Source organism: Bison bison, unplaced genomic scaffold, assembly GCF_000754665.1.
Source record: "Bison bison bison isolate TAMUID 2011002044 unplaced genomic scaffold, Bison_UMD1.0 scf7180017864531, whole genome shotgun sequence".
Taxonomy (NCBI): Eukaryota; Metazoa; Chordata; class Mammalia; order Artiodactyla; family Bovidae; genus Bison; species Bison bison.
This window is the reverse complement of record NW_011495081.1, coordinates 8,059,074-8,084,832: the sequence shown is the minus strand read 5'-3', so window position 1 is coordinate 8,084,832 and position 25,759 is coordinate 8,059,074. Positions and strand designations below refer to the sequence as shown.

The 25,759-nt window shown below is 37.1% G+C and overlaps 1 protein-coding gene across 1 annotated transcript in view; it reads left to right on the top strand.

Moving 5' to 3' along the window:
• The window catches only part of FBXO3 (F-box protein 3), a 33,529-nt gene that overhangs the window by 1,046 nt on the left and 6,724 nt on the right, over window positions 1–25,759 (top strand). Inside the window, exons 2-9 of the mRNA XM_010831835.1 lie at window positions 3,331–3,420; window positions 5,690–5,853; window positions 16,144–16,258; window positions 17,800–18,004; window positions 19,147–19,192; window positions 22,231–22,315; window positions 23,120–23,242; window positions 24,690–24,805. Coding sequence (XP_010830137.1) covers window positions 3,331–3,420; window positions 5,690–5,853; window positions 16,144–16,258; window positions 17,800–18,004; window positions 19,147–19,192; window positions 22,231–22,315; window positions 23,120–23,242; window positions 24,690–24,805 — 944 coding nt within the window. The remainder of the gene's footprint in view (window positions 1–3,330; window positions 3,421–5,689; window positions 5,854–16,143; window positions 16,259–17,799; window positions 18,005–19,146; window positions 19,193–22,230; window positions 22,316–23,119; window positions 23,243–24,689; window positions 24,806–25,759) is intronic.

Genomic DNA, 25,759 nt, shown 5'->3' with positions numbered 1-25,759 from the left:
GATTCGTTTTGTTTTGTTTGATTAACCATTGGATTCTAGCAGTTTGTTGACTGTACCCTGTGTTGTCAGGGATCCTTGTAGACATGCAGCTTTCTTGAAGTTGGTGGCAGCTGTTCGTTTGTCTAGCTAAGTGGTGACAGAGAGATAACTCCAGTTTCTGGCTGCTATCTACATTAATACCTGTAACATTTTAATTTTTCTAGAAAACAAATTTTTCTCTACTCACGCTTGTAATAAAGTTTGTCTTTTCTTTGGAAAAGTCTGTTCCAGCTGCAAACTCTCATCTGAAATATTGTGTTGCTAGGGCCTTTTAGGGGCTTCCCTTGTAGCTCAGTTGGTAAAGAATCTGCCTGCAGTGCAGGAGACCCGGGTTCGATCCCCGGGTTGGGAAGATCCCCTGGAGAAGGAAATGGTGACCCACTCCAGTATCCTTGCCTGGAAAAATCTCATGGACAGAGGAGCCTGGTGGGCTGCAGTCCATGGGGTCGCAAAGAGTCGGGCACGACTGAGCGACTAACACTTAAAGCCTTTTAGAAATCTAACACTACACACACTCTTGATCTAATGGGCTACCTTGCTCTCAGAATGATCTTTCTAAGACAGATCCTAAAAATCCTGTAATGCTGCTCGTTATTTACAGATTATAACCTAAACTTCAGGGAGCATTTAAGGCCCTTATTATTTGACATGGTCCACTCTATCCAAATTGACCTCAGCCAGCATACCACACTTGTGCCTTTTTTGTTCTGTGGCTTAAACTCTTGACCTTGCCTGGAATACCATGCTCCCCTCTTCTCATCCTAGCAAGATGAATTCCTTTAAGACCCCCTCTCCTGAGTCCGATCTCTACCTTTCTTCCTCCCTCTGCAGAGTTCATTTACCATACCAGAGAGATTGTGCATTTCTTAAATATAAAGACTGTATTGTTTGTCTTTGTAGTCACTGTTTATTCAACAGGTTTTTGTTTTTGTTTTTTTTGATCGTTTCTGTGTGCCAGCCTATTAAATGCTGGGGCAACAATAGTGAACAAGACACATAAGGACCCTCTTATAAGCTCTTACAGTCTAATGGGCAAGATGGAGAACAAGTGCATAATTACAAGAGCTGCTGTGTGCTATGAAGGAAATGAATCAGTGACTCTGTTAAGGAGCTGATTCAGACTGGAAGGAGCTGCCATATATGATAGACAGCATAGAGCAGTCCTGGCAGAAGGACCCGTGTTTTCAGGAGCTGATTGGAGGATAGCAGAGCCTGTTGGAAGAGCTAGAAGACTGGTGTTGCAGGAGGTAGGGAGTGAGTCACAGGCAGAGAGGCTGAGCAGAGACTGGTGAGATCATGAAGGACCTTGTAAAACAAGGTGAGGGAGTTCAAATTTATTATAAATGTTTTAGGTCGTAATCAAAGTTTTAAACCAAAGTGACATGATCCCTCTATAAATGTTTGCAGAAGTAAACTGAGTTGAATACTGTATTAGTCAGGGTTCTTGAAGGAAGCAGAACCAATATGTGTGTGTATGTGTGGCTTATTTTAAGGTATTTGCTCATGAATTGTGGAGGCTCTTTCCTATAGTCCGCCATGTGCAAGCTGGAGACCCAAGAAAGCTGGTGATATAGTTTGAAGGGTAGGGAGCTGGAGAAGTGATTCCGATATGGCTCTAAAACCTGAGAACCAGGAGTGCAAAGGGAGGATAAGATCAGTGTCCCAAATTAGTGGTCAGGCAGAGAGTGAACTCAGCCTTCCTCTGCCTTTTTGTTCTATTCAGGCCCTCAATGGGTCGGATGATGCCCACCCGTATTGGGGAGGGCCGTTTGGCTAACTTAGTCCGCCAGTTCGAAGGCTCATTTTTTCCGGCAACATCTGACAGGAAATAGTGTTTAATTAGCTATCTGGGCATCCCTTAGCCCAAACAAGTTGACACAAATGCCATCGAATTTTATCCACAGAAAAGTTTCCAATGTACTGTGACTTTCCTGTAGTATGTAGCTCAGATTTTTCAAGTGTCCCTCCCATTGCTAACCTTCTGAACGTTTTGGTACATATTTGCTGAACTGGATTGTGTTGGATTGATTAGTCTATTGGGATCATTGTGTAATGTAAACTTCACAGTTTGAGTCTCACTGCGTATCAGAATTATATGTGGCACTTTAAAAATATACATATCATGCCCGAGGTACAGACTTCACCCCATGCCGACTGAGTCAGAAGCTCTAGGACAGTAGTTTTCATCCTTAATGTCCATCAATAATCACCTCTGGTGCACATTCCAGAGATTCTTTTATGGTGTTTAAGTCTTGGGATATTGATAGAAAAGGACCTAAAAAAGAGATAGGGGACTCTTGAATTCACAAAATTGGAGGGATTCCTAGTTTTGCAAATGTTAGTTTGGGCGTCTCCTGAGAGTGGCTGAAAAGGATGAGAATGATGTTTGTGTAAAATCTGAAAAGTGAACAAAGCCTATTCTGTTTAGCATTAGTTGTTTTTTAACATGCCCCACTCACGGCCTTGACAAATCCTATGTAATTTAAGATTCCCTTAATTGATTAGTTATTGCCCAAGTAAAATCTTTTAATATCTACCTACTTTCTCTAACTTGTGACTTCTCTTCTGAAAGGATAGAAATCCATTTTTAAAAATCTCAAGTTCATTCTTTTTTGAATTAATTACATAGGGAAGGATTTACAGGAATCAAGCACTATTGTGTTAGAAATCTCTATATAATAAGAAAATTATTTCTAATATTTCATATTTTTGAGCAGTTGACCCTAAGTTGAATAGCCATGGATACTGAATCAGAACTGTTGTGAATCTAACATCTTTTATAAGTGGGTTTTCCAATAGTTCCTATAATTGAAAAGTGGTTTTGGCTACATATTCCTGTTAAGAAAAAAAATTAGAACAAACAGAAGGCCTATGTATTTAATATCAAATGTCTCACAGATCTTAAAAAGAAAAAACACTTTCTTTACATCTGCATAACATTTCTGTTTATAGAAATGATTACTGCCCAATAATGAGTATAGGAAAACTCTTTGATTTGAAATAAATCCAATGGTTTATATGTTTCATAGACTTTTTATGAAAATTAAAATTGTAAACATTTTGCAGTGTGTTTGTGAACTCAAATAGTTGAGATTTCACTACTCACAAGGTAATTATACTAGCTAACACATTAAACAGGTTTTAGAAAATACTGTTTTGTGGTTATAAGGGTAGATAGTGGGAGAAAAGCAAAAGGAACAAAACAGAATTTAACATTGAATATTTTCATCATCATTTCTAAATTGCTTTCTTGTTTTCTTTTATACTAACCATGAATCTGGTTACTGCCAGCTGTTGCTATGTCAGTCGAAGACTCAGCCAGCTATCAAGTCATGATCCGCTGTGGAGAAGACATTGCAAAAAATACTGGCTGATATCCGAGTGAGTATTTGGGAAACATATATTCTTGAAATTGGGCTCTTGGCTTTCATTAGTGCTAGTCTGTCTTGATTCTCCTCTCTAAGCCTTGTCTCTTTAACACCTTTGATGGCTCTTCTTGTGCCTGCCAGTAAACGCAGGTGTTCTCCAAGCTTCTGTTCTTGGCTAACTGTTCTTCTCCCTCTGTGAAGTCTCCTGCATGCACTGCTGCAATTTGTAGAGATGACTTGTATACTTCTAACTCCCAAACCTGAGTGTCCACGCCAGACATTGCCACTGAACCCCAGATTTGTTTGCATAACTGTCTGCTGGACTTTCCACTGGATGACCCACAGGGTTCACCAAATTCAGTAAATTTTAATTAATTTGATAGAATAAAAGTGTACATGACAGAAGGTGGGAGTTGGAAAAGGTGAAAGAAAGGGTAGGATTGCTAATATCTTTTTCTTAGGTTGAGGGGAGTCAGGTGGTAACTGAAGTTGATGAAGCAAGAAACAGAGGTTTAAAAATATTATTTAAAGCTAAGCTATTGAATAGAACTAAAAATAACAGAGCCTCTAAACATTGGAAGGAGAAAGAATGAGGAAGAAGGAATTTTAAGTATTGCTTCATCCTGACCTTTTATTGTTTGGGGTATCAGTAGATAGATATAAAATTGATAAATCAAGAACTAGAGGAATAGGGACGTCCCTGGTGGTCCAGTGGTTAAGAATCTGCCAGCCATTTTAGGGGACATGGGTTCAATCCCTGGTCCAAGAAGATCCCACATGCTGTGGAGCTAAGCCCATGTGTCACAACTACTGAGCCCGTGTGTCACAACTACTGAGCCTGTGTGCTCAACTCCTGAGGCCACTCGCTGCAACTGCTGAAGCCCATGTGCTCGAGAGCCTGTGCTCTGCAACAGGAGAAGGCACTGCAGTGAGAAGCCATCACACCACAGCTAGAGAGTAGCCCCTGCTCACCTCAACTATAGAAAGCCCAGACGCAGCAGCAAAGACTCAGTGCAGCCAAAAATTTAAAAAATTAAAAAAACAGCTAGAGGAATAAGCATTTAGAATTATAGCAATACTTTCCGGAAGTAACTAAAGTTTCCTTTGAAGAGTTGGATTTAGAACAGGAGACTGCCTAGCTTTTCATTATAAGTTCTTCGGTACTTTTTGGTTTTAATAATACGTGTATTACTTAGATGAATAAAAGGTTACTTCTTTCCTACCACTCCCCTCACCCCAAAAAACACACACACACATGTACATACAACACCCTGAATTGTTCTCCCCATCCCTAAACCTGGTCCTCCTGTATTCCTGCCGTCATAGCGGTACCATCCATCCTGGCATCCAAGCATCCTGCATCTCTTCTGTCCTTCTCTCCCTACCTCATTCAGTGACCAAGCCTTTCTGACTTTAGCCCCTGTATGTTTCTTGGATCTTTCTTCTCATTTCATTTAGCCACCACCGCTTTAGTTCAGTTCATTGTCCTTTACTGGACTGCTGCAGAACCTTTCCAACCGGTGCCTGTGCCTCTAGTATATACCTCTAGTACACCCCTCCCAAACCACAAGCACAGGTCCGCTCTTTTCATTCCCCTGTTACAACTCTTCAGTGGCTCTCTAGAGGATAAGGTCCAAGCTACTAGTGTGTTATTCTGGCTGCCTTATCCTGTACCACTTCTGACTCTTAAATTTATATTTCATTCTTTCTCCCTGATTAGATTGCATTCTTTGAAGGCAAAAAATATGCCTTATTTTCAATGTCCTCAGTGGCTAAATAGACAGTAAATGCTTGTGGAATTGTACCAAACAGAAATGTTGAATTTTGGTTCCTTTGCTGTGCTATATTGATTCTCTGGTTAATCCAGTGTAGATAAATTAGATTAATATAGCCTGTCATTAGTTTCTAAATGTTCTCTAAAATGGAAAAGCTAAATATATATTTTAAAATTTTACAATTGGTATGTTTTTAGGAGTAAGTTGAAATTCATATCCCATATATTATTCATATTATATCTTATTAAGGATTAGAAAACTTAAAAAAATAATAAATAGAAAGTAAAAAAAATAAGTGACTCATAATCTCACTATTCCAGGAATAACTTGTTAAATTTTTTGATGTATGTGTCACTGTTTATTATCTAGTCTTCATTTGTAGCTAAAATAAATGAAAAGGAAGACAAAAGTAGCCACAAATTCCCAATAAAGTATGTTGGTAATTGTGTAAAATATATGCTAATTTCATTGTAAAATATTTTTAATTTTATTTTTAAATCTATTTAGGGAAGAGAAAACACAGAAGAACCAGTGTTGGAAATCCCTCTTCATTGATACTTACTCTGATGTAGGACGATATATTGACCATTATGCTGCTATTAAAAAGGCCTGGGATGATCTCAAGAAATACTTGGAACCCAGATGTCCTCGGATGGTTTTATCTCTGAAAGGTATTGGGAATACAAGGTCTCCCTTCTTCATTTTAGTGACTCTAGTTTAAATAGGTTAAATAACTTTAGGTTTCTATCTCCTGTGCTGATCTGTGCTAATCCAACAGTATCTGTAATGCATCATTCACATTTGGTCAAGGAAACGGGAAGCCTAATTTGCTCAGAGGACACCGGCTCTAGTGCTTGCCCTATTTTTGCCCACCTCGGCACCCACATGATTCTTTATTAGAAGGGAAGCTGAACTCATTTGATCTTTACATTTGTTTTACGTAAAGAAACTAGTAATGCTAAAATTGCTTGAGGATACCTATTGTAATTTCTTTTAAAAGACTTTTTTTTAATTGAAGAATTGCCTGCTGTATCAACCCTCTTCTCTGTTTTCAGTACAAGTAAGTGTTTATTTGACAGCCTGGTATTAGGAAAGACCAAATATTGACAGACCGGGTTTTTAAGCATCTGAAGAGCAGCGTAGTGGAATAGGGAAAACTTTCATCCCCACTTTGACACTCACAGAATAATGAAACTCAGATTTGAAGTGAGGTTTATTTGACCCCAGAATCTGTGCTGTGTCTACCATAGTATTATTGTCCAATTTTGGCAAGAAATATTAACAAGCTATTTCCCATTACTTTGATTTTTAAATTTATGCCCAAGAAATACATAAATGGATTGGAGATGCTACTTAATCTGCTTTAGCCTCCAATTTTTTTCAGGTTTCTCCACTAAAAGGAATTTTATATGTGTTTTGGTTTTGCTAAGCTGAAATTGGAATTAGTTCTTCTCAAACGTATTCCTTTTGAACTGAGGTCTCTTTTGAAAGGGCATTCCTTTTACATTTCATATTTCTGCTGTACTTTTCCATGCAAATATGAATTTCATACAATCATGATTGCATGACCAATTACTTAAAACTGAATTGCAAGGAAGTAGAAGAAAGAATAATTTGGTAGAGAGAGTAGAGCTTTGAAGGACAGTACCCTTGATTAATATTTTTATTAGTTTTTTTTCCTTGAAAGAAAAGAAAAATATCATCTACTTCGTATGTGAGGTTGAAAAATTTCAAGAGGAAAATAATTCTGAAAATAGGTAATTTGGTGGTGATATGTAAAATATGTAAGGCTTAGTGGACTTCCTGGGTGGTGCTAGTGCTAAAGAACTTGCCTGCTAATGCAGGAAATGTAAGAGACGCAGGTTCGATCCCTGGGTTGGGAAGATCCCCTGGAGGAGGAAATGGCAATCCACTCCAGTGTTCTTGCGTAGAGAATCCCATGGACAGAGGAGCTTGGCAGGCTACAGTCCATAGGGTCTCAAAGAGTCCTACACGACTGAAGTGATGTAGCATGAAGCAAGCATGCAGTAGCTAGTATTTGTTAAACACAAAGCTAGGCGCTAAGCTAAGTACTGTGTATTATTCCATTTAAATTGCCAAAATCCTATGAGGTAGGCAATTACTATTCTCATTTTATAGGTGAGCTACCTGAGGCAAAAAAATCTAAGTAAGTTGTTTGCCATCATAAAGCAAAGGCTGAGCCAGGATTTGAATACAGGACTGATTCCAGAGCTGCAGTCTTAACAGCTGTTGAAGGAAGAGAAAACCTATTCTGTTTAGATTATTTTAGGACTCTTAAGAGAGCTAGTCTAATATTAGGATATTTGGAATATGAGAATATATTTATTGTTCTCCTTTGAGGCACGGAGCTACCAGGAAAGGAAGAAACTAAAGGTACATAGTGGCCTCTTCCTTTTTTCTTTTATAGTTTTTTAGGGGGGCACTCAGTTGGTATTCCCAGGCTCCCTGCTCACAGTTGTGTACTTAGTGGTTGGAGGTGAGGTTGTCAGAGAATTCCTTAACAGCCCCTGTTTTACTACTAAGTGCCAGTTCTCTAGGGTCTTTGCTATGAGTTGGAATAGGACAAATGCTCTGAAATCTAGAAAATCGGGGGTTCTATTCATGTAGACCCATGAGTTCTAGGACTGAGTCAGGAACCTTACCTAATTCATCTCAGGGGCCATAATCCCTGACTCAGTTTCAAGGGTATGGAGATTACAGATAGGAAACTTGGAAAGCAGACAGGCATTGGGCTTGGGAAAATTTTTATTAAGTATCTTGAAATTATAGTATATTGGCATGTTGTTGTCATTCAGTGACTCAGTCGTGTCCAACGCTTTGCGACCCCATGACTGCAGCACACCAGGCTTCCCTGTCCTTCACCATCTCCCAGAGTTTGCTCAAACTCATGTCCATTGAGTCAATGATGCCATCCAACCGTCTCATCCTCTGTCGTCCCCTTCTCCTCTTGCCCTCAATCTTTCCCAGCAACAGGGTCTTTACCAGTGAGTCGGCTCTTCATATTAGGTGGCCAAAGTATTGGAGTTTCAGCTTCAGCATCAGTCCTTCCAATGAATATTCAGGGTTAATTCCTTTTAGGATTGACTGGTTAGATCTCATTGCAGTCCAAGGGACTCTCAAGAGTCTTCTCTAGCACCTCAGTTCGAAGGCATCATTTCTTCCCCACTCGGCCATTTTTATTGTCCAGCTCTCACATCTATACATGGCTACTGGAAAAACCATAGCTTTGACTAGATGAACCTTTGTAGGCAAAGTTATGTCTCTACTTTTTAATATGCTGTCTAGGTTTGTCATAGCTTTTCTTCCAAGGAGAAAGCATCTTTTAATTTCATGGCTGCAGTCACCATCCAAAGTGATTTTGGAGCCCTAGAAAATAGTCTGTCACTGGTTGCATTGTTTCCCCATCTGTTTGCCATGAAGTGATAACCAGATGCTGTGGTCTTTGTTTTTTGAATGTTGAGTTTTAAACCAGCTTTCTCACTCTCCTCTTTCACCTTCATCAAGAGGCTCTTTAGTTCCTCTTTGCTTACTGCCATAAGGGTGGTGTCATCTACATATCTGAGGTGATTGCTTTCTCCCGGCAATCTTGATTCCAGCTTATGCTTCATCCAGCCAGCGTTTCTCATGATGTACTCTGCATATAAGTTAAATAAGCAGGGTGACAGTATACAGCCTTGTCGTACTCCTTTCCCAATTTGGAACCAGTGTGTTCTTGCATGTCCAGTTCTAACTGTTGCTTCTTGACTTGCACACAGGTTTCGCAGGAGGCAGGTCAGGCCCATCTCTTGAAGAATTTTCCACAGTTTGTTGTGATCCACACAAAGGTTTTAACATAGTCATGCAGCAGAAGTAGATGTTTTTCTGGATTTCTCTTTACTTTTTTAATGATCAAAAGATGTTGGCAATTTGATCTCTGGTTCCTCTGCCTTTTCTAAATCAACTTGCATATCTGGAAGTTCCAGGTTGCAATCTGTCTAATGGTATATATCATATGTCTTTGAAGTTCATATTAACCTTAAGTGTTGGCTTAACATTTTTAGAGTCAAGGGACTTTTTAGAGATTATTTTGACCAAGGATTAGCAAACTTTTTCTTTAAATGACCAGCTAGTACATATTTTAGGCTTTGATAGGCAGTTGACCTTTGTGACAGCTATTCAGCTCTGCTATTGTGGGAAAGCAGCCATAGACAATTCAACAACAAATGGGTGTGGCAGTGTTCCAAGAAAACTTTATTTAGGGAAGTAGGTGGTATTTGGCCTGCAGGCTGTAGTTTGTGGATCCCTGATTTCTAACAGCCCTTTTCTTTTTATAGGTGAAGGAACAGTCTCAGAGAGTTTAGGTGACGTATGCAGGGTCCTGTAGCTGGTGAGGAACAGAGATGAGCTCTAGAACTCTAGGCCTCTTGGCACCTAGTAATCTTTTCACCTCCTCCTCGTACAAAAGTTACTTAATCCTCTCTGTAATTCTCTGTAGGTGGTTATCATCATCTGTTTTGCAGAGGAGGAAACCGGACTAAAGAGGTGAAATAACTTGCCAGAGATCATAGTCAGTCTAGTCATACCATCATATCTACAACGGATTGGTTCCAGGGCTCACTCAGGATATCAAAATCCAAAGATGCGCAAGTCCCATTGTTGACCCTTTGTATCCTGTGTTCCACAACCGTGGATACAGAGGGCCAGCTGTAATTGGTAGAGCTGAGATTTGACCCTGGTCTGTCTGGCTTCCAAATTCTGTTAGAGTAGAATGCCCCTCTAAAACATGTTTCTTTATATTTGTCTTTCACCATGTTTCCTTGTTGTCATTTAACTTTTTTTTTTTCTGTCTTGCTATCTGTTTTCAAGAAATGCTTGGTTTCTTAATGTTACATGTTAAATGTTCAACATGTAGCACTAACCATATAAATAGTAATTTTTTCTCATTCAACTTCTGGTTCAGATAGCTATTCAGCTTACTTTCATACTGAACTTTTTAAAAAATAAACTTTTTTTTGTAGTAATTTACATTATAAGACAGTTGCAAAGATGGCACAGAGGGTTCCTCTGTACCCCTCGGCCAGCTTCAGTTTCCCCTAACATACCACCCCGTGGGGCATCTGTCAAACTAAAGTCTTCACTGGCACATTACTGCTCACTGAACTCTGGACTTTATTTGCAATTCCCCAGATTTTCCATCAGTGAGATCCTTTTTCAGTTCCTGCACGCAGTCAAGAATACTACATGGCATTTAGTTGCCATGTGTCTCCTCACTGTCCTCTGGCCTGTGGAAATTTTCCAGCCTTTCCTTATCTTTCACAGCCTTGACAGTTGAAGCAGTACTGGTCAGGTGTTTTGCAGGATGTCCCTCAGACCGACTTTGTCTAAAGTATTACTCCTGATTAGACTGGACTAAGGGGTTTTCAGGTTACTACCGAGGTGAAATGTTTCTCTTATCACATAGCTGGAGGTATGTGATATCCACAGGCTATCACTAGCGATGTTAACCAGCCTAGAGAAATGTGCACAGATCAAAAATAAAAAATAAACGAAGGAATGTTCACAGATCATAAGTGTACAACTCAGTAAACTGTTGCAATGTGAACTTTCCCTTCAGGTCATAAAGTAGAATAATTATGTGTACCTCGAACCCTCTCTCTTTCTCAGGGGTAACCACTATCCTGATTGCTAATGCCACGGAGTAGTTTTCTCTGTTTTTGAACTTTATGTAATTTGCATGATTAACTGTGTGTTTTGTGTAAAGTATTTGTTTTGTTTGTGAGGTTCAGTTGTGTGTAAGAGTATTTTGTTCATTTTTGTTACGGTATAAACATTCCATTATATGATTAGACCACAGTTTATATATTTATTCTACTGTTGATGGATAGTTTATTTCTAGTCTTTGATTATTATAAATAATATTGTAAATCATTTTTAAAGCAATTTTTATTAGGGCATAGTTGATTTAAAATGTTGTGTTAGTTTCTGCTGTATGGCAAAGTGAGTCAGTTATACATATCCACATATCCACTCTTTTTTAGATTCTTTTCCCATGTACGTCATTACAAGTGTTGAGTGGCGTTCCCTGTTCCATACAGTAGGTCCTTATTAGTTATCTATTTTATGTATAGTAGTGTGTATATGTCAATCCCAGTCTCCCAATTTATCCCTCCCCCACAACCCTGTTTGTTTTCTATGTCTATGACTCTATTTCTATTTATAAATCATTTTTGATGTATATATGAGCATATTTCTATCAGGAAAATATCTAGGATTGCATTTGTTGGGTGGTATAGTATGCTTACATTAAACTTCAAAAAATACTGTTAATTTTCCAAAATGGTTTTACCCCTTTACATTCCTACTAGCACTTTAATGTTGTCATTGCTTTTATTTTAGCCTTTCTAATGGGTGTGTATGGTGATTTTAATTTGCATATCCTTGAGGAGGTAGAATGACAGTTTTATTTCTAGCTTTCCAATCCCTATACGTCATTTCTTTATTTTTCTTGCTTTATTGAACTGGCTGGGGCCTTCAGTACAGTATTGGGTAGAAATGATAATAGTGAGTATCCTTATCTTTCCGACTGCAGCGGGAGAGCTTTCAACAAGATGATGTTTGCTGTAGGTTTTTAGTAGATACTCTTTAGCATATTGAAGGAAGTCCCTTAAGATCCTAGTTTGGGGAAAGGGTTTTTTGTTTTTGTGTTTTAAATGAATAATTGAATTTTATCAAATCCCTTTCTACTTCATTCTGTTAATGCTCTGAAGTTATATTGATTGATTTTCTGAATGTTAAACCAGTTTTGCATTCTTGGAGTAAACTTACTTTGGTTAGAATGTATTATCTTTTCTTTTTAATATGTTGTTGGATTTGATTTGCTAGTATTTGGGGTTTTACATCTGTGCTCATGAGAGTTTGGCCTGTAATTTTCCTTTCTTGCAATGTTCTTGTCAGGTTTTGGTATCAAGATGATGCTGGCCTTGTAAAACGCGTCGGGAGGTGTTGCCTCTTTTTCTGTTCCCTGGAAGAGTTTATGTAAGCTTGGTCTTCTTTCTTGTTTAAATGATTAGTAGAATATTACCAGTGAAGCTATTCAATCTTGGCGTTTTCATTGTGGGAAGGTTTTAAACTAAGTTTCAATTTCTTTATCAGATTTAGGACTACTCAGATTTTCTACTTAGTCTCATGTCAGTTTTGGTAAGTTGTGTTTTTCTAGGAAATTGTGCACTTCATGTACATTTTCCAATTTATTGCTATAAAATTTTTCATAATATCCTCTTATCTTTGTAATGCTCGTTGCATCGGTAGTGATTTTACCTTTCCATTTCTGATATTATTTGATATTATTATTTCTCTCTGTTATTCTTGATCAGTTTTGCTACGTAGGGACTAATCAATTTTATTAATGTTTTCAAAGAACTGACTTTTGTCTTTGTCAATCCTCTGTATATTAATATCTTATTTCTTATGTCATTAATTTTGCTGACTGCATCTCTTTGAGTTTACTTTATTGTCACTTTTTCGTGACTTGAGATGATTACTTAGATTATAGATTTTTCAGCCTTTCTTATTTTCTTCACATCCCTTTAGGTGTATAAATTTCCCGTTAAACATAGCTTTAAGTTCATTCCACAAGTTTGAATATGTTGTGTTTTCATTAATATGCAGTTCAAAATATTTTGTGATTTCTTCTTTGACCCATGGATTGTATAGAAATGTATTCCTTCATTTCCAAACATTGGGGGCTTTTTTAGTAATCGTTTTAATGTAGTTTATATTTTAATTCCACTATGATCAGAGAATATACTCTATACGAGTTCAGTCATTTGAAATTTATTGTGATTTGTTGTGTGTCCAGCATATAGTTTATCTTGGGAAATATTCCATGTATACTTGAAAATAATATGTATCTCTCCTATATATTTTTTGCCATTGTTGCCATTTAGTACTATATATATAATTAGGCAAAAACTGTTAATCTTATTCAAATCATCTATACTCTTATGAAGTTTTTGGTTTCCTTATTCTGTTAGTTACTGAGAGAGAGATGTTAAAATTCCTTACTGTGGTAGGCAGAGTTCTGAGAAAGTTTCCAAGATTCCCATCCTTGTGGTACAGTGATAGCCTCCTCTTAAATATGAGTGGTACTATGGATATAATTTGGAGAAGGCAGTGGCACCCCACTCCAGTACTCTTGCCTTTTAGTCCTGTGATTAGGTCATATCATATGACAAAAGGTGAAGGGGTTTTACAAATGTAATGAAAGTCAAAAATTAGTTGTTTTTGAATTAATTATTAATCAAAAGGGAAATTATCCTGAGCAGGTCTGACCCAGAAGGAACTTAAAAGGAACTGGGCCCTTCCAGAAGTCAGAGAGATTCAAAGCATGAGTATCTCTCCTGTTGGCCATGAGCAAGCAAATTGGCTTGTTGTGGAGAGGGCCAGCTGATAGGGAATGGCAGATGGCTTCTCAGAGCAGAGAGCTTCAATCCTACAACTGCAAAGAACCGCGTTCTGCCAGCAACCAGTGAGTCTGGAATAGAACCCCAAGTAAAGGCTGCATAAAATGAGCTAGTGGCCCCAGTTAACACCACGAGATTTCAGCCTCGTGGGACCTGAGTGGAAGATCCAATTGAGTCATGCCCAGAATTCTGACCTGCAGAAACTGTAAAATAGTAAATGAGTGTTGTTTGACACTTCTAATATTGTGGCAGTAGAAAAATAATATTCCCATTATAATTATAGTCTTTTTTTCCATTTTAATTCTGTCATTTAAAAAATATATTTTGAAGCTGTGTTACTAGATGTACAAAACTATTATTTGTACAAAATAATGTACAAATTATAATGTACAAAACATTATAACTAAAGTTATAATGCCTGTGTAGTGACTTTGACCTTTTTTCCTTTACGGAAAGTCTTCCATTACCTCAAATAATGCTATTTGCCTTCAAGTCTATTTTGTATGATTTTAGTAGAGCTGTTTTAGTTTTCTGTGTTGACATCTTTAGGATATGCCTCTTGTATATAATTGTGTTCTGTTTTTCATCTGGTCTGTCAGTCTGTTTTTTAACTAGATTATTTAGTCTGTTTATATTTAATATAATTACTAATACATTTGAATGTAAATATACTATGTTGCTGGGAAGCCCAGGTGTTTCCGTGGTAAAGAATCCACCTGCTGATGCAGGAGACGCGATTTGATCCCTCGGTCGGGAAGGTCCCCTGGAGGAGGAAATGGCAACCCACTCCAGTATTCTTACCTGGAGAATCCCATGGACAGAGGAGCCTGGTGGGCTACAGTCCTTGGGGTTGCAAAGAGTCAGACAGGACTGAGCGACTGAGCAGGCATGTGTGCATACCTTGTTTCTGCTTTTTATTGGTGCTACCTAAGCAGGTGTTCCTTCTTTTGCATTCTTCTTAATTATCTTTTATTCCATACCCTTTCCTTTCTTATTTAACGTCTTCTTTTAGTGATTAGTCTAGAAATTAAAATATGTATATCTGACATAATTAAAGTCTATTGTAAAATTAGTATTTTTACCACTTCCTGAACAATGAAAGATCCTTAAAATACTTTAATTTCAATTCCCTCCCTCTTATCTTTTGTAGTATAGTTTTATGGTTTTAGTTTTCAACATATTTTATGTCTTTGAAAACATTATTACTCTTTTATATGTTCAATATGATTTTAGATTTAACTCCATATTTACCTCTTCTATTGCATTTTATTTCTTCCTGTATCTTCATGCTTCCATCTGGGGTAATTTTTCTTCTCCCTGAAGAATTCCTATTAGTATTTTTTTTTTTTAAATGAGGGACTGCAACTGCTGAATTATTTTCAGATTTTTTATTTTTTTGGTTGAAAAATGTATTTATTTCATCTTTACTTTTGAAGTATAAATTCACTGAATATAGAATTCTAGTCAGCAGTTGTTTTTTTTTTTTCCCCAGCACTGAAGATGCTATTCCAGCTTCTGTTATTCTGTTGGTAATTTAACTGTCATTCCTCTGAAAGTGACTGTGGCTTTTCCCCTTCTCTGGTTGCTTTTAAGATTTCTCTTTGTCTTTGATTTTCAGCAGTTTTCCAGTAATGTGTCTAGGTAACGATTTTCTTTGTAATTATAGTGGTTCTTGAATTGTTTTCATCAATTTTGGAAAACTCTCAACCCTGTGATAATGCTGAAAGCTTTGCTCCGTTTCTCAGCTATGCGTTTGCTTTCAGAATTGGTAGTTGCCTCAAAGACAAAGTAGCTCCAATGGCTAAACTCTCAGTTTCCCTGTTCTGGACCAACCTCCCCCTGCCCAGACCCTGCTGGTTCTCACCGCCTTTGAGGTTCTCCAAAAACCTTGAAACCAATTTTCTGTTCTGTTTTTCTACTTTTAAGCAGAAGGTTTGGCCAAGCAGCCTGGTGTGCCATTGCCAGGAGTGACTCTCTTCTCTTGGTATTTGTAATGATACTTTACAAACATGAAAATCAAATGCTTGGTAATGTCCTCCTAGAATGAACCTACACCTAAGTCCTGTATTCCCCATTGAGAAGCTTGGTTAAGACTCTTGAACAACATCTGTTTAGAGGACTTCTGGAGAGTTTTTTTAAATAGAGAAGTTTATTAGATTAAGAAAAATGAGCTAAGCTCTTAAGTTTGCAGTGTAATGTGAAAAATTATTGTGGATTTCACTGGTGCCTGCCATTCCTTATTTTACTTAATGCCAGTGCTTTCCCCCTGAAGAGGAAACTGGGGAATTTGCTTGCTCAAGTGCTTCAAATGTTACAGCCAATCTAAAGTGATGTAATGGTTCTCTGAATATTCAGTTCATTTCCCTATATTTCAGCAAGTACCTTTTAGGCAGAATTCAGTTGGTCTAAAATTGTTTCATTGGCTAGCGGATACATTGGAATTCCTTCTTAGATTAAGGCTATCATTGTTTCTTAATTTGCTTTTTTGTGTCTCTGCAGAGGGTGCTCGAGAGGAAGACCTAGATGCTGTGGAGGCTCAGATCGGCTGCAAGCTTCCTGATGATTATCGGTGTTCCTATCGTATCCACAATGGGCAGAAGTTAGTTGTTCCTGGGTAAGATGTTCACTGTTTGGGTTATTTTTTATGATACAAAGTATTTTCTAGAATGTAAACAAATTGTAGTTATTCTTAACAGATTAAAGGAATATGAGAATTTCCTCTCGTTTGTTGTAGCAATCCATAAGACAAAATATAAAGCTTGAATTTGATTTTGCCAAAATAGATTATGTCTCAAAAGCATCATTTCTATCAATACATCTTTATAGTTTAAATGAAGTCTGGTTGGAGGTGGGGCTATGGGACATGAGATAGGGGGGTGTGTGTGTGTGTATATATATAATTTAACTAGAACTGTTCTGAATCCTTGAAATGTTTTCCTTGTTACAGGCCAGGTAAATTGTTTGGGAGAACTTGTTGTAAATTCTGTGTATCATACATCTAAAAAGTAATTTGCTCAGAGCTACGTGTACTTAACCAAAGAAAATATAGTTTTGTCCTATTCAAGCGTAGCCTATCATTGAATAGCCTAATTTAAACTTACTTCCAAAAGATATGAAGTAGTCACTGTGGGTCCTTTTGGTAAAAGCAGAACATACAGTAGCTGTCAAATTCACTCCTAGTTTTAAAAGGTCTGTTTTTTGAATGATTCTACTCCTTTTGTTCCCTTATGAAATTAAGCTAATTCAGAGACTGCATTTGTGACATGCTAATAGGAATTTAGGGAGAATTTTGCATTGTTCTTGTTAGAATTTGATATCTCTATGTGTGTGAAACATCATGAGACTCTTTTACCATTTTAGATCAGAGTTGAGTGAGTACAGGCAATCTAGAAGGTGATCAATCATACTGAGGTTACTGAGGTTCAGATGTCAAATACTGGGCAGTTAGAACTAGATGAGCCTAAATCACTGGTTTTTGGTTTTATTTTTCTACTCTTGTTTTCCTGTCATGCTGCAACTTGACAAAAAGGAAAAATTGTCATATTTCAAGAACAAACAGGAGAGAACTTTACTAAAGGAGTTGCTCAGACTTGACATGACAAACAGGTCATGAGTTCAACGCAGGGATTTTTATCTGTCCACAGCTCAGTGAGACTTAGGATGAGACTCTTGCAAAGACTGAAACCTGTGTTGTTCTCGTTTGTCTACCATGAGATGAGTTTAGACACCAGACATCCCAAGTTTTTGAAAATTTGAACAGGGTTTAAGCTGATCTCCATTTATTCTGCCGGGTAGGATAGAGTAAGCTAAAGGTTGTATCAAGATAAAAGTATCAGAGAGAATATACTCCTTTAAACATAAAATTAGTCATATATATATATAGCAAAATGCTGGCAAATTATGGCAAGATAGGTTTTTGAAAGCAATAAAACTATTTTTCTTTTTAAAAGGTTTACATTTAGACATTTAGGCTTTTAATTTAAATCATAATCTTTCCACTCAAGAGTTTGAATTTAAGATACATAGAAACTGTAGTGTTTCATGTACTCCTGCTTTTGAATTGACATGGTAATCAGTTTTCATAAAGTTGTCAGTGTGAAATTAGTACTTATCAAAAGGTTGCAGTTGACTAAATTTTTGAGTTTGTGTTCTCAGGTTGTTGGGAAGCATGGCGCTGTCTAATCACTACCGTTCTGAGGATTTGTTAGATGTCGACACGGCTGCTGGAGGCTTCCAGCAGAGACAGGGACTGAAATCCTGTCTCCCTTTAACTTTCTGCATACACACTGGTCTGAGTCAGTACATAGCGGTGGAAGCTGCGGAGGGCCGAAACAAAAATGAAGTCTTCTACCAATGTCCAGTAAGTGGGAAGTGTGTTGAAAGGTGGCTTTCAGATGTGTCATGATAAAATGTGCATTAGGAATTTTCAAGACTGTGGAATGAGTATAGAGCATTATGCAATTTGGTTATAAATCTAACTAGAGGGCTAATATTCTGATTTAATGGCATAAAATACTAAAAGAAAATTTCACCAGTGGACAAACAGTGCAAACGATTGTACGTACAGAGGGGAAGCTGTGATTTGTGTTGAGGCATTTTAAGTTTGAGAAAAACTAATGAGCTGCTTGCTGAGGTGATTAATTGTAATATCAATTTCTAACTTTAAAAATCTAACATTTGCACATCATTTGATTCAAGTTCTGAGTGCAGTGGAAACTTTCTAAACTCTTTCTTCAGCATGTATTTGGGTTAGTGAAAAATATAGATCCTTTTCAGGAAGTTTTTGTTAAGATTTTTGTGTACGCACAGAATATCATGTTATTTGGTCGCATTCTTATTTCTTCAGTTCTCAGTCATTCCTCAGTTACAGACCTGCTGCTTTTGTTTTTGTCTGGATGTGAACTTTTAACTTAAAAGAGGAATTTAAAATAGAAAATATTTTTTTAGTTATCTGAGACATGTGACTCTATATAACATTTAAATTATTTAAAGAACTTTCATTGCTTTTAATTTTTTTCTAAGCATTTGCATATCTTTATGTCATTTTTGACTTGATAGTTCTATAAGGTTGTAGGATAATGACTTGGCCTCTTATTTCCTGAGAGAAGCGATTAATCTAGAATTGTTCAGGTCCATTGACTGAATCCAAAGCCCTGTCTTCTAGGTCCATAGGTCATAGTATCATCTCATAGTTTTAACATCCTAATTGTTCTCTTAAAGGATCATTTTTTTTTAGTTCATTTGAACACTGAGAGCAGTGTATAAGCATTTTAACTGTTTTTGAGAAGTGCTTGGCGTTCTTCTAAGGGCTTGATAGGAAGAGCCTAAATACAGAAACCATAAAACCAGAAACTGAAAAGTATGAGGACTGTCTAAGTATTGTTCAGAGCACTTAAGTTATTGTTGTCTGTTTTGCCTTGTCCCCAGGGAAGGATACAGTGAATAATAATAAATTAAGTAAAATGTACCGTATTCAATTATAATATTCTTTTTCTCACCTAGGACCAAATGGCTCGGAATCCAGCTGCTATTGACATGTTTATCATAGGTAAAACAAAAGTCTTCTTTTCTCCCTTTTTCCTTCTGGTCAGAAACATTAAGTTAGTAAAAACTTGTCTGCTACTTGATTAGCTAGCAATTTTATATTTGTATTTCTTAGAGCTTGTTGGTTCATAAAGTACTATAACTATGTTTCTTTAGAATAGCCCTTATACTTCATTTGACTTGGGTTTCTACTTGGAAAAAAGCCATGCCCTATACATCCTCGTTCTCTCAGGATTCTTCTGTAGAACAGTGAAATATATGGAATAGCTAGAAATGTGTATATAGTTCCCTTATACACACATGCATTTCCGGTCGATCATATTAATACATAATTAGAGAGATATGAAATAACTATACTTGTTCTCTTCTAGTGCCAGTGCTGTAGTAAAGTACTGATAAGTCACACCAGAGACCTCAAACCAGCAGTCTTCAGAGACCAGTATAAACTGGGCCTTACAAACTGCTTGGCACACCTGATTTTTCTTGGTCTTAAAAGGGTATTTCTCATAGGATTTTTTTTTAAACTTTTTATTAAAACCAATTAACAATGTTATGATAGTTACAGGTGAACAGTGAAGGGACTCAGCAATACATATACATCTCATAGGATTTTGAGAACAATTCAGTCTGTATACAAGAGCATCTCATCCCTTTGTTGTTCATTCATTCTTGTTTTGCTTAGATTTTGCTCAAGTAAGACAAGCGTCCCAACTATCTATCCTGCTTTTTAGAGGTATTTCTGGCACATATTAAACATCCTCATGTGTTAATAGTGAAGGGGCCTTCCAGACTAAATCATCTATAATTGTATCTCCTAATTGGAATCTTGAGCAGAGTATAAGTTTCTGTGAGGTCAGACTATGGCATATTCTAGGTTTGTATGTTCAAGTTATGGCATGTTCTAGATTTAATAAATAAACTGGTACAGCCACTATGGAGAACAGTGTGGAGATTCCTTAAAAAACTGGGAATAGAACTGCCATACGACCCTGTAATCCCAGTGCTGGGCATATACCCCAAGGAAACCAGAATTGAAAGAGACGTGTACTCCAGTGTTCATTGCAGGACTATTTACGATAGCTAGGACACGGAAGCAACCTAGATGCCCATCAGCAGATAAATGGATAAGGAAGTTGTGGTACATATACACAATGGAATATTGCTCAGCTATAAAAAGGAACGCATTTGAGTCAGTTCTAATGAGGTGAAATAACCTGGAGCCTATTATACAAAGTGAAGTAAGTCAGAAAGAGAAAGACAAGTACTGGATATTAATGCATATATATGGAGTTTAGAAAGTGAGTACCAACGATCCTACATGCAGGGCAGCAAAGGAAACATAGATGTAAAGAACAGACTTTTGGACTCAATGTGAGAGGGCAACGGTGGGGTGATTTAAGAGAATAGCATTGAAACATGTACATTACCATGTGTAAAATAGATGACCAGTGCAAGTTTGATGCATGAAGCAGGGCACCCAAAGCTGGTGCTCTGGGACAACCCAGAGGGATTAGGTGGGGAGGGAGGTGGGAGAGAGGTTCAGGATGGGGGGGACACACGTATGCCTGTGGCCGATTCATGTTGATGTATGGCAAAAGCTATCACAATATTGTAAAATAATTATTCTCCAATTAAAATAAATAAATTAATTTTTTTTAGCAAAAGAAAAACACAGGGCCAGAGTGAGCCATTAATAGACATTGGGAAAAGAGAAAACTGGGTTGGATGGCATCACTGAGTCAGTGGACATGAGTTTGAGCAAACTCTGGGAGATGGTGAAGGACAGGGAAGCTTGGTGTGCTGCGGTCCATGGGGTCACAGAGTTGGACACTGCTTAGTGACTGAACAACAACAATTGCAGTTTACCTGCTCTCAACTGATACCTTTAAATTTTTAAAGCTGTATACTATCAGACTCAAGCTTAAATTGTATCTTCGATCATTCCCTAAGTAGAATTGTAAGTAAATACAGACTGTAAATTCAGCATCAGACTTTCAATGTGGTAGGTTAATAGAAACCATATTATGAAGAAATTCACTGAACAACATTGAATCGGGGACTAATTAATATATTCTAGGCACTGAGATGTATTAACAGTAAATGGTAGGGGTCTGAGAAAGTTATTATGTTGTATTACCTAGATGAGGCAACATAATTCACGCGAATACTTGCTATTGCTCTAATCACTAGGTCACAGATATATGGTCTGGACTAGACTATTCCAGTCCTGCGTCTCTGCTTCAAGTTGGCCACTGAGAATATGGAGGACATTCGAATCTGTAGTAGCACAGCTGGGCTGTGTGTGTCAGTCGCTCAGTAGTGTCTGACTCCTTGTGACCCCATGGACTGTAGCCCGCCAGGCTCCTCTGTCCATGGAATTTTGCAGGCAAGAATACTGGAGTGGGTGGCCATTCCCTTCTCCAGCGGATCTTACCAACCCAGGGATCAAATCCGGGTCTCCTACATTGCAGGCGGATTCTTTACCGTCTGAGCCACCAGGGAAACTGCTTTGGGATTATCCTGATGCCCAGAACTCCACAGTGCTGTACCCCTATTAAATGTCCAGACTGAGACTGGCTTCTACCAGAATTTTGTGTGTGAATCAGAATTTGCCTAGTAGACCAGCGATATACCTTGTTCATCTGAGGATAGCTGCTGATATCTTTTTCTGTAGTTTCTTCCTAGACATGGCTATATCTCCTTTGTTCTGTATGTTCTAGGATTTATAGACAGAAGGCTTTTCATTCTTGTACCAGAACCAATTAAAATTTAAAAGTTAACTGTTTAGTTTTTAAGTGTTAAAAAGTAGTTTAAAGGAAGTTGGAGGATTCCCTAGCAAGGTAGTTAGGGAATATGATTGCTAGAATTGAGGATAGAAATTTACCTAGGATTTGTAGATGACATCTATAAATGTTTCCAGTTTTGATATCACTAGATAGCACTATGAAGCATAGAGAAATTACAGTTTTTTCCTAGTTTCCTGTGTAGGTTTTAAAACCTATTTGTCCTTTTCTCTTTTCTTGCCCCCTTCCTTGTTTATAGGTGCTACTTTTACTGACTGGTTTACTTCTTATGTCAACAGTGTTGTATCAGGTGGCTTCCCTATCATCAGAGACCAAATTTTCAGGTATTTCACTCAGATCTTTTTGGTTTGGAATGATTATAAATCAGAAAAAAACATTAGTTACACATCATGAGATGTTTCCCAGGAAGGTTAATAACAGAACCTCTCATCTTGAATCTTATTATCTTATTCTCATTTTAAAGCCAAAACATCCAAACAGTTCAACGACCAGTATTTTTTTCATCTTGAAGAATCAAGAGGAAAAACTGATTTTGCTTTAGGGGCTATGGCTTTATAGTAGTTATATGTTGGGGGGTGGGCAGGAGAGCTATTACCAATTAATAAATATATTGTGACTAGCAAGGCAGTAACAGTTGACTCCTGGAAAATGTTATTTATTTTCTCTGTAACATTTCACGTATTATAAATGGTATTAGAGGTAATCTTGGTTCACAGTGGCCTGGTTGGCAGAAATGATAGATTAATTATACATTAGAGGCCTCTAGAATAACATACTAACACACTTTTATTGTCAGAGACACCATTTAAAGGGCATAGCTGGGTTTTCAGATGTTCCAAGTTTCCTTAGCTCTAAAAACTGAAATAAACTGTTTTTAGTTTTCCAGGTTAGTTACTAATCCATTATTTGAACCACTGATCATTGAACATTGACTGCTATCATTACTGATGCAGAGTCTTCAAAATTTTCTAATTTGTTTGTTTTTTAAGTTTAATAAGGTCCCAAATATTTACATTTTTTATCCTAAGGTAAAATATAAACTATTATGCATTGTATCTTTAAAACTTATATCTTGCAGAATTGAGGTTTGTTGATTTTAAAATGTTTAATTTTTTAAAATTACCTAGATATGTTCATGATCCAGAGTGTGTAGCAACGACTGGGGATATTACAGTTTCAGTTTCCACATCATTTCTGCCAGAACTTAGCTCTGTACATCCACCCCATTATTTCTTCACATACCGAATCAGGTGAGAATTTTAAATGGGGATGCTTTTTAAAATTGTGGGATATAGCTCATGGATGTGTTATTATCGCCCTATTTGATATGATATAAAAAACACATTTTGAAAAGCAGCTTCTTGCTAAAGTGTGGGGGTAAGTGGATAGCAAAAAAATTTTCTACAATGTAGTGTTCATAAAGTACCTTGAGTTTATATTAACCTAACTTTAAGTTGTTTCTTCAATATAAGTATCGTGCCCAGTACTTTGAGAGGTGGACCGCTAAGTTGGAATCATCATGAAAGTTCAGTATTAGAGTTAGGATGCATTCTAAAAGCTATGAATAATTTCCCTGGTGGTCCAGTGATTAAGACTCTGTGCTCTCAATGCACTGGATACAGGTTTGATCCCTGGTCAGGGAACTAAGATCCCACATGCTGCACAGTGTGGCCAAAAAAAAAGCTATGAAATTGCTCAAGATAAAACTATGCATTTAAGTTTTAACTTGCTTGTCTATAGTTAGTTAAAAGTGTAATAAGTATTATTTGAATACAGCCTCTATAATTAGACATAGTGCTGAGCAAGCCCTGGATTTGGTTGAATAAAAAGCATATTAAATTCACTTTAATTAGTACTCTGTACTAATTAATGAGGTAAAGATAACTCATTACCTTAAGATATTAAGATATATTTTTTGTTTTTAGATGTATTTTTAAATACTTTATGATGTATATATTTTTACAATGCCTGTATATACATATGTATACATACTGGAAATAATGGTAACGTATACTTAACCAGGAAGCATTCTAGGATTTTGGTTTTGTATCCAGCTGTGATGTCTAGTTACATATATTCAGTTGAGTTTGTTTTAATTGTTTAATTTACATTTGCCTAGGATTGAGATATGCTTAAAATAATAACACCTATACATGCTTATAGGGTATTCTAAATGAAAATGAGTCAGCAGATTCTCAGAAAAAAGAGGGAAATAACAGTATTGGAAAACAGAGTCAAGGGACGATCCTCGTAACTGAACAGTAGATGCACGAAATAGTGATATTTTGCTCTGAGCTTTCTAGAAGCTAATGGAGAAAAGGGAAATGGGCTGCATAGCCTTGTAGTGAAAAAAAGACTCCATTTTTTTACAGCAGTTTTCCATGGCACTATATTCTAGAATGTGTTTCCCACATTGGTCATTTGAACATAAGATTGTTGGCACCACTGTGTGTGTAAACTCTTGTGTTGCCCTTTCTATTGTTATTCCTGACTGACAGCCAAGTGTGTGAACTGAAGGAAAGCGTTTCTGTGGGTGGGGTCCAGCCAGTGTCTCTGAGAGCTTACAGGAACAGATGATTTCCACAGACTTTGGGTTGGGTTTCTTAATTTACTTTAGAAATCTCTTTCACCGTCTTAGCTCAAATACTATAGCTCTTAAACAGAAGAAACCAATGTGTCTCACCCCTTTTTCTCCAGGATTGAAATGTCAAAAGACGCCCTTCCTGAAAAGGCTTGTCAGTTAGACAGTCGTTACTGGAGAATAACAAATGCTAAAGGTGATGTGGAAGAAGTTCAAGGACCTGGAGTAGTTGGTATGTAACCCAAGATTTGAGTTTAAACATCAGTTGCTTCCGAGACATTTTGGAGAATATATATGTGATACATATAATTGCTTGGTAAATACATGATGTAGTAGTGGATAAGACGGCATCTTTTTAATGGCTGTGTTTCAGTGTGAAAGATACCATAGATTCTGGATTCTTCTCCTAACTATAATACAATAAATATAATGTATAAAGGTCATTATTTCATCAGTTTAGTACCTTAAACACGAACTTTTCTAAAAGGATAGCGAACTCAACTATTCAGGGGTTGAATTTCCATTCTGTGCATCACATGGGTTTCTTGCTTTCACTTCTTATTTGTTTTAGCTGGAAAATTATTCATTATCATATTCTATAGGCTTACAAGGTACGGACAGAAAAAGAAAATAAATTTCATACTGCTCATCTTTGTGAATTTCAGGGGAAATGTTAAAATTCATAGCAGATTTTATTGTCAATCATCTCTAGCCTCTGATTACAGTTGACATTCGGCTTGTTTCTGAGCCCTCAGATTCTTCAGTCTTTTGTTGTACTTCAGGAAAATATTATTACTTAAGCAATGCAGTTCAGTTACTGGTCCTAAGCATACGTAGGATTCAGTTTAAATTTGTTTTACTTAATTGCCACAAGTAGAGTCAAAGTCTACCTCTCTTCTTAAGGAATGACTAAGGGTCTAGTGCCAAAGAACTTTATTAAAGTTGTAATTCTTTTTCAGTCATTTTTTCTGTTGGGTAAGACCTCTCTCCCTTGTGACTGCACTTTGGGCTAAATGCTGAAGACCCATCTTCAGGGTTTTATGTTTTAGTCTCTTGCTACTTTTGAACATTTAAATTATCGTTATCTTTGTTTGAATTAGAGTCTGTGACAGTTTTTATTACCCGTGTCTTAAAGAGTGTGTCTTCAATGCCTCTCCTTTTTTGGTTTTTATTCTGATACTAGATA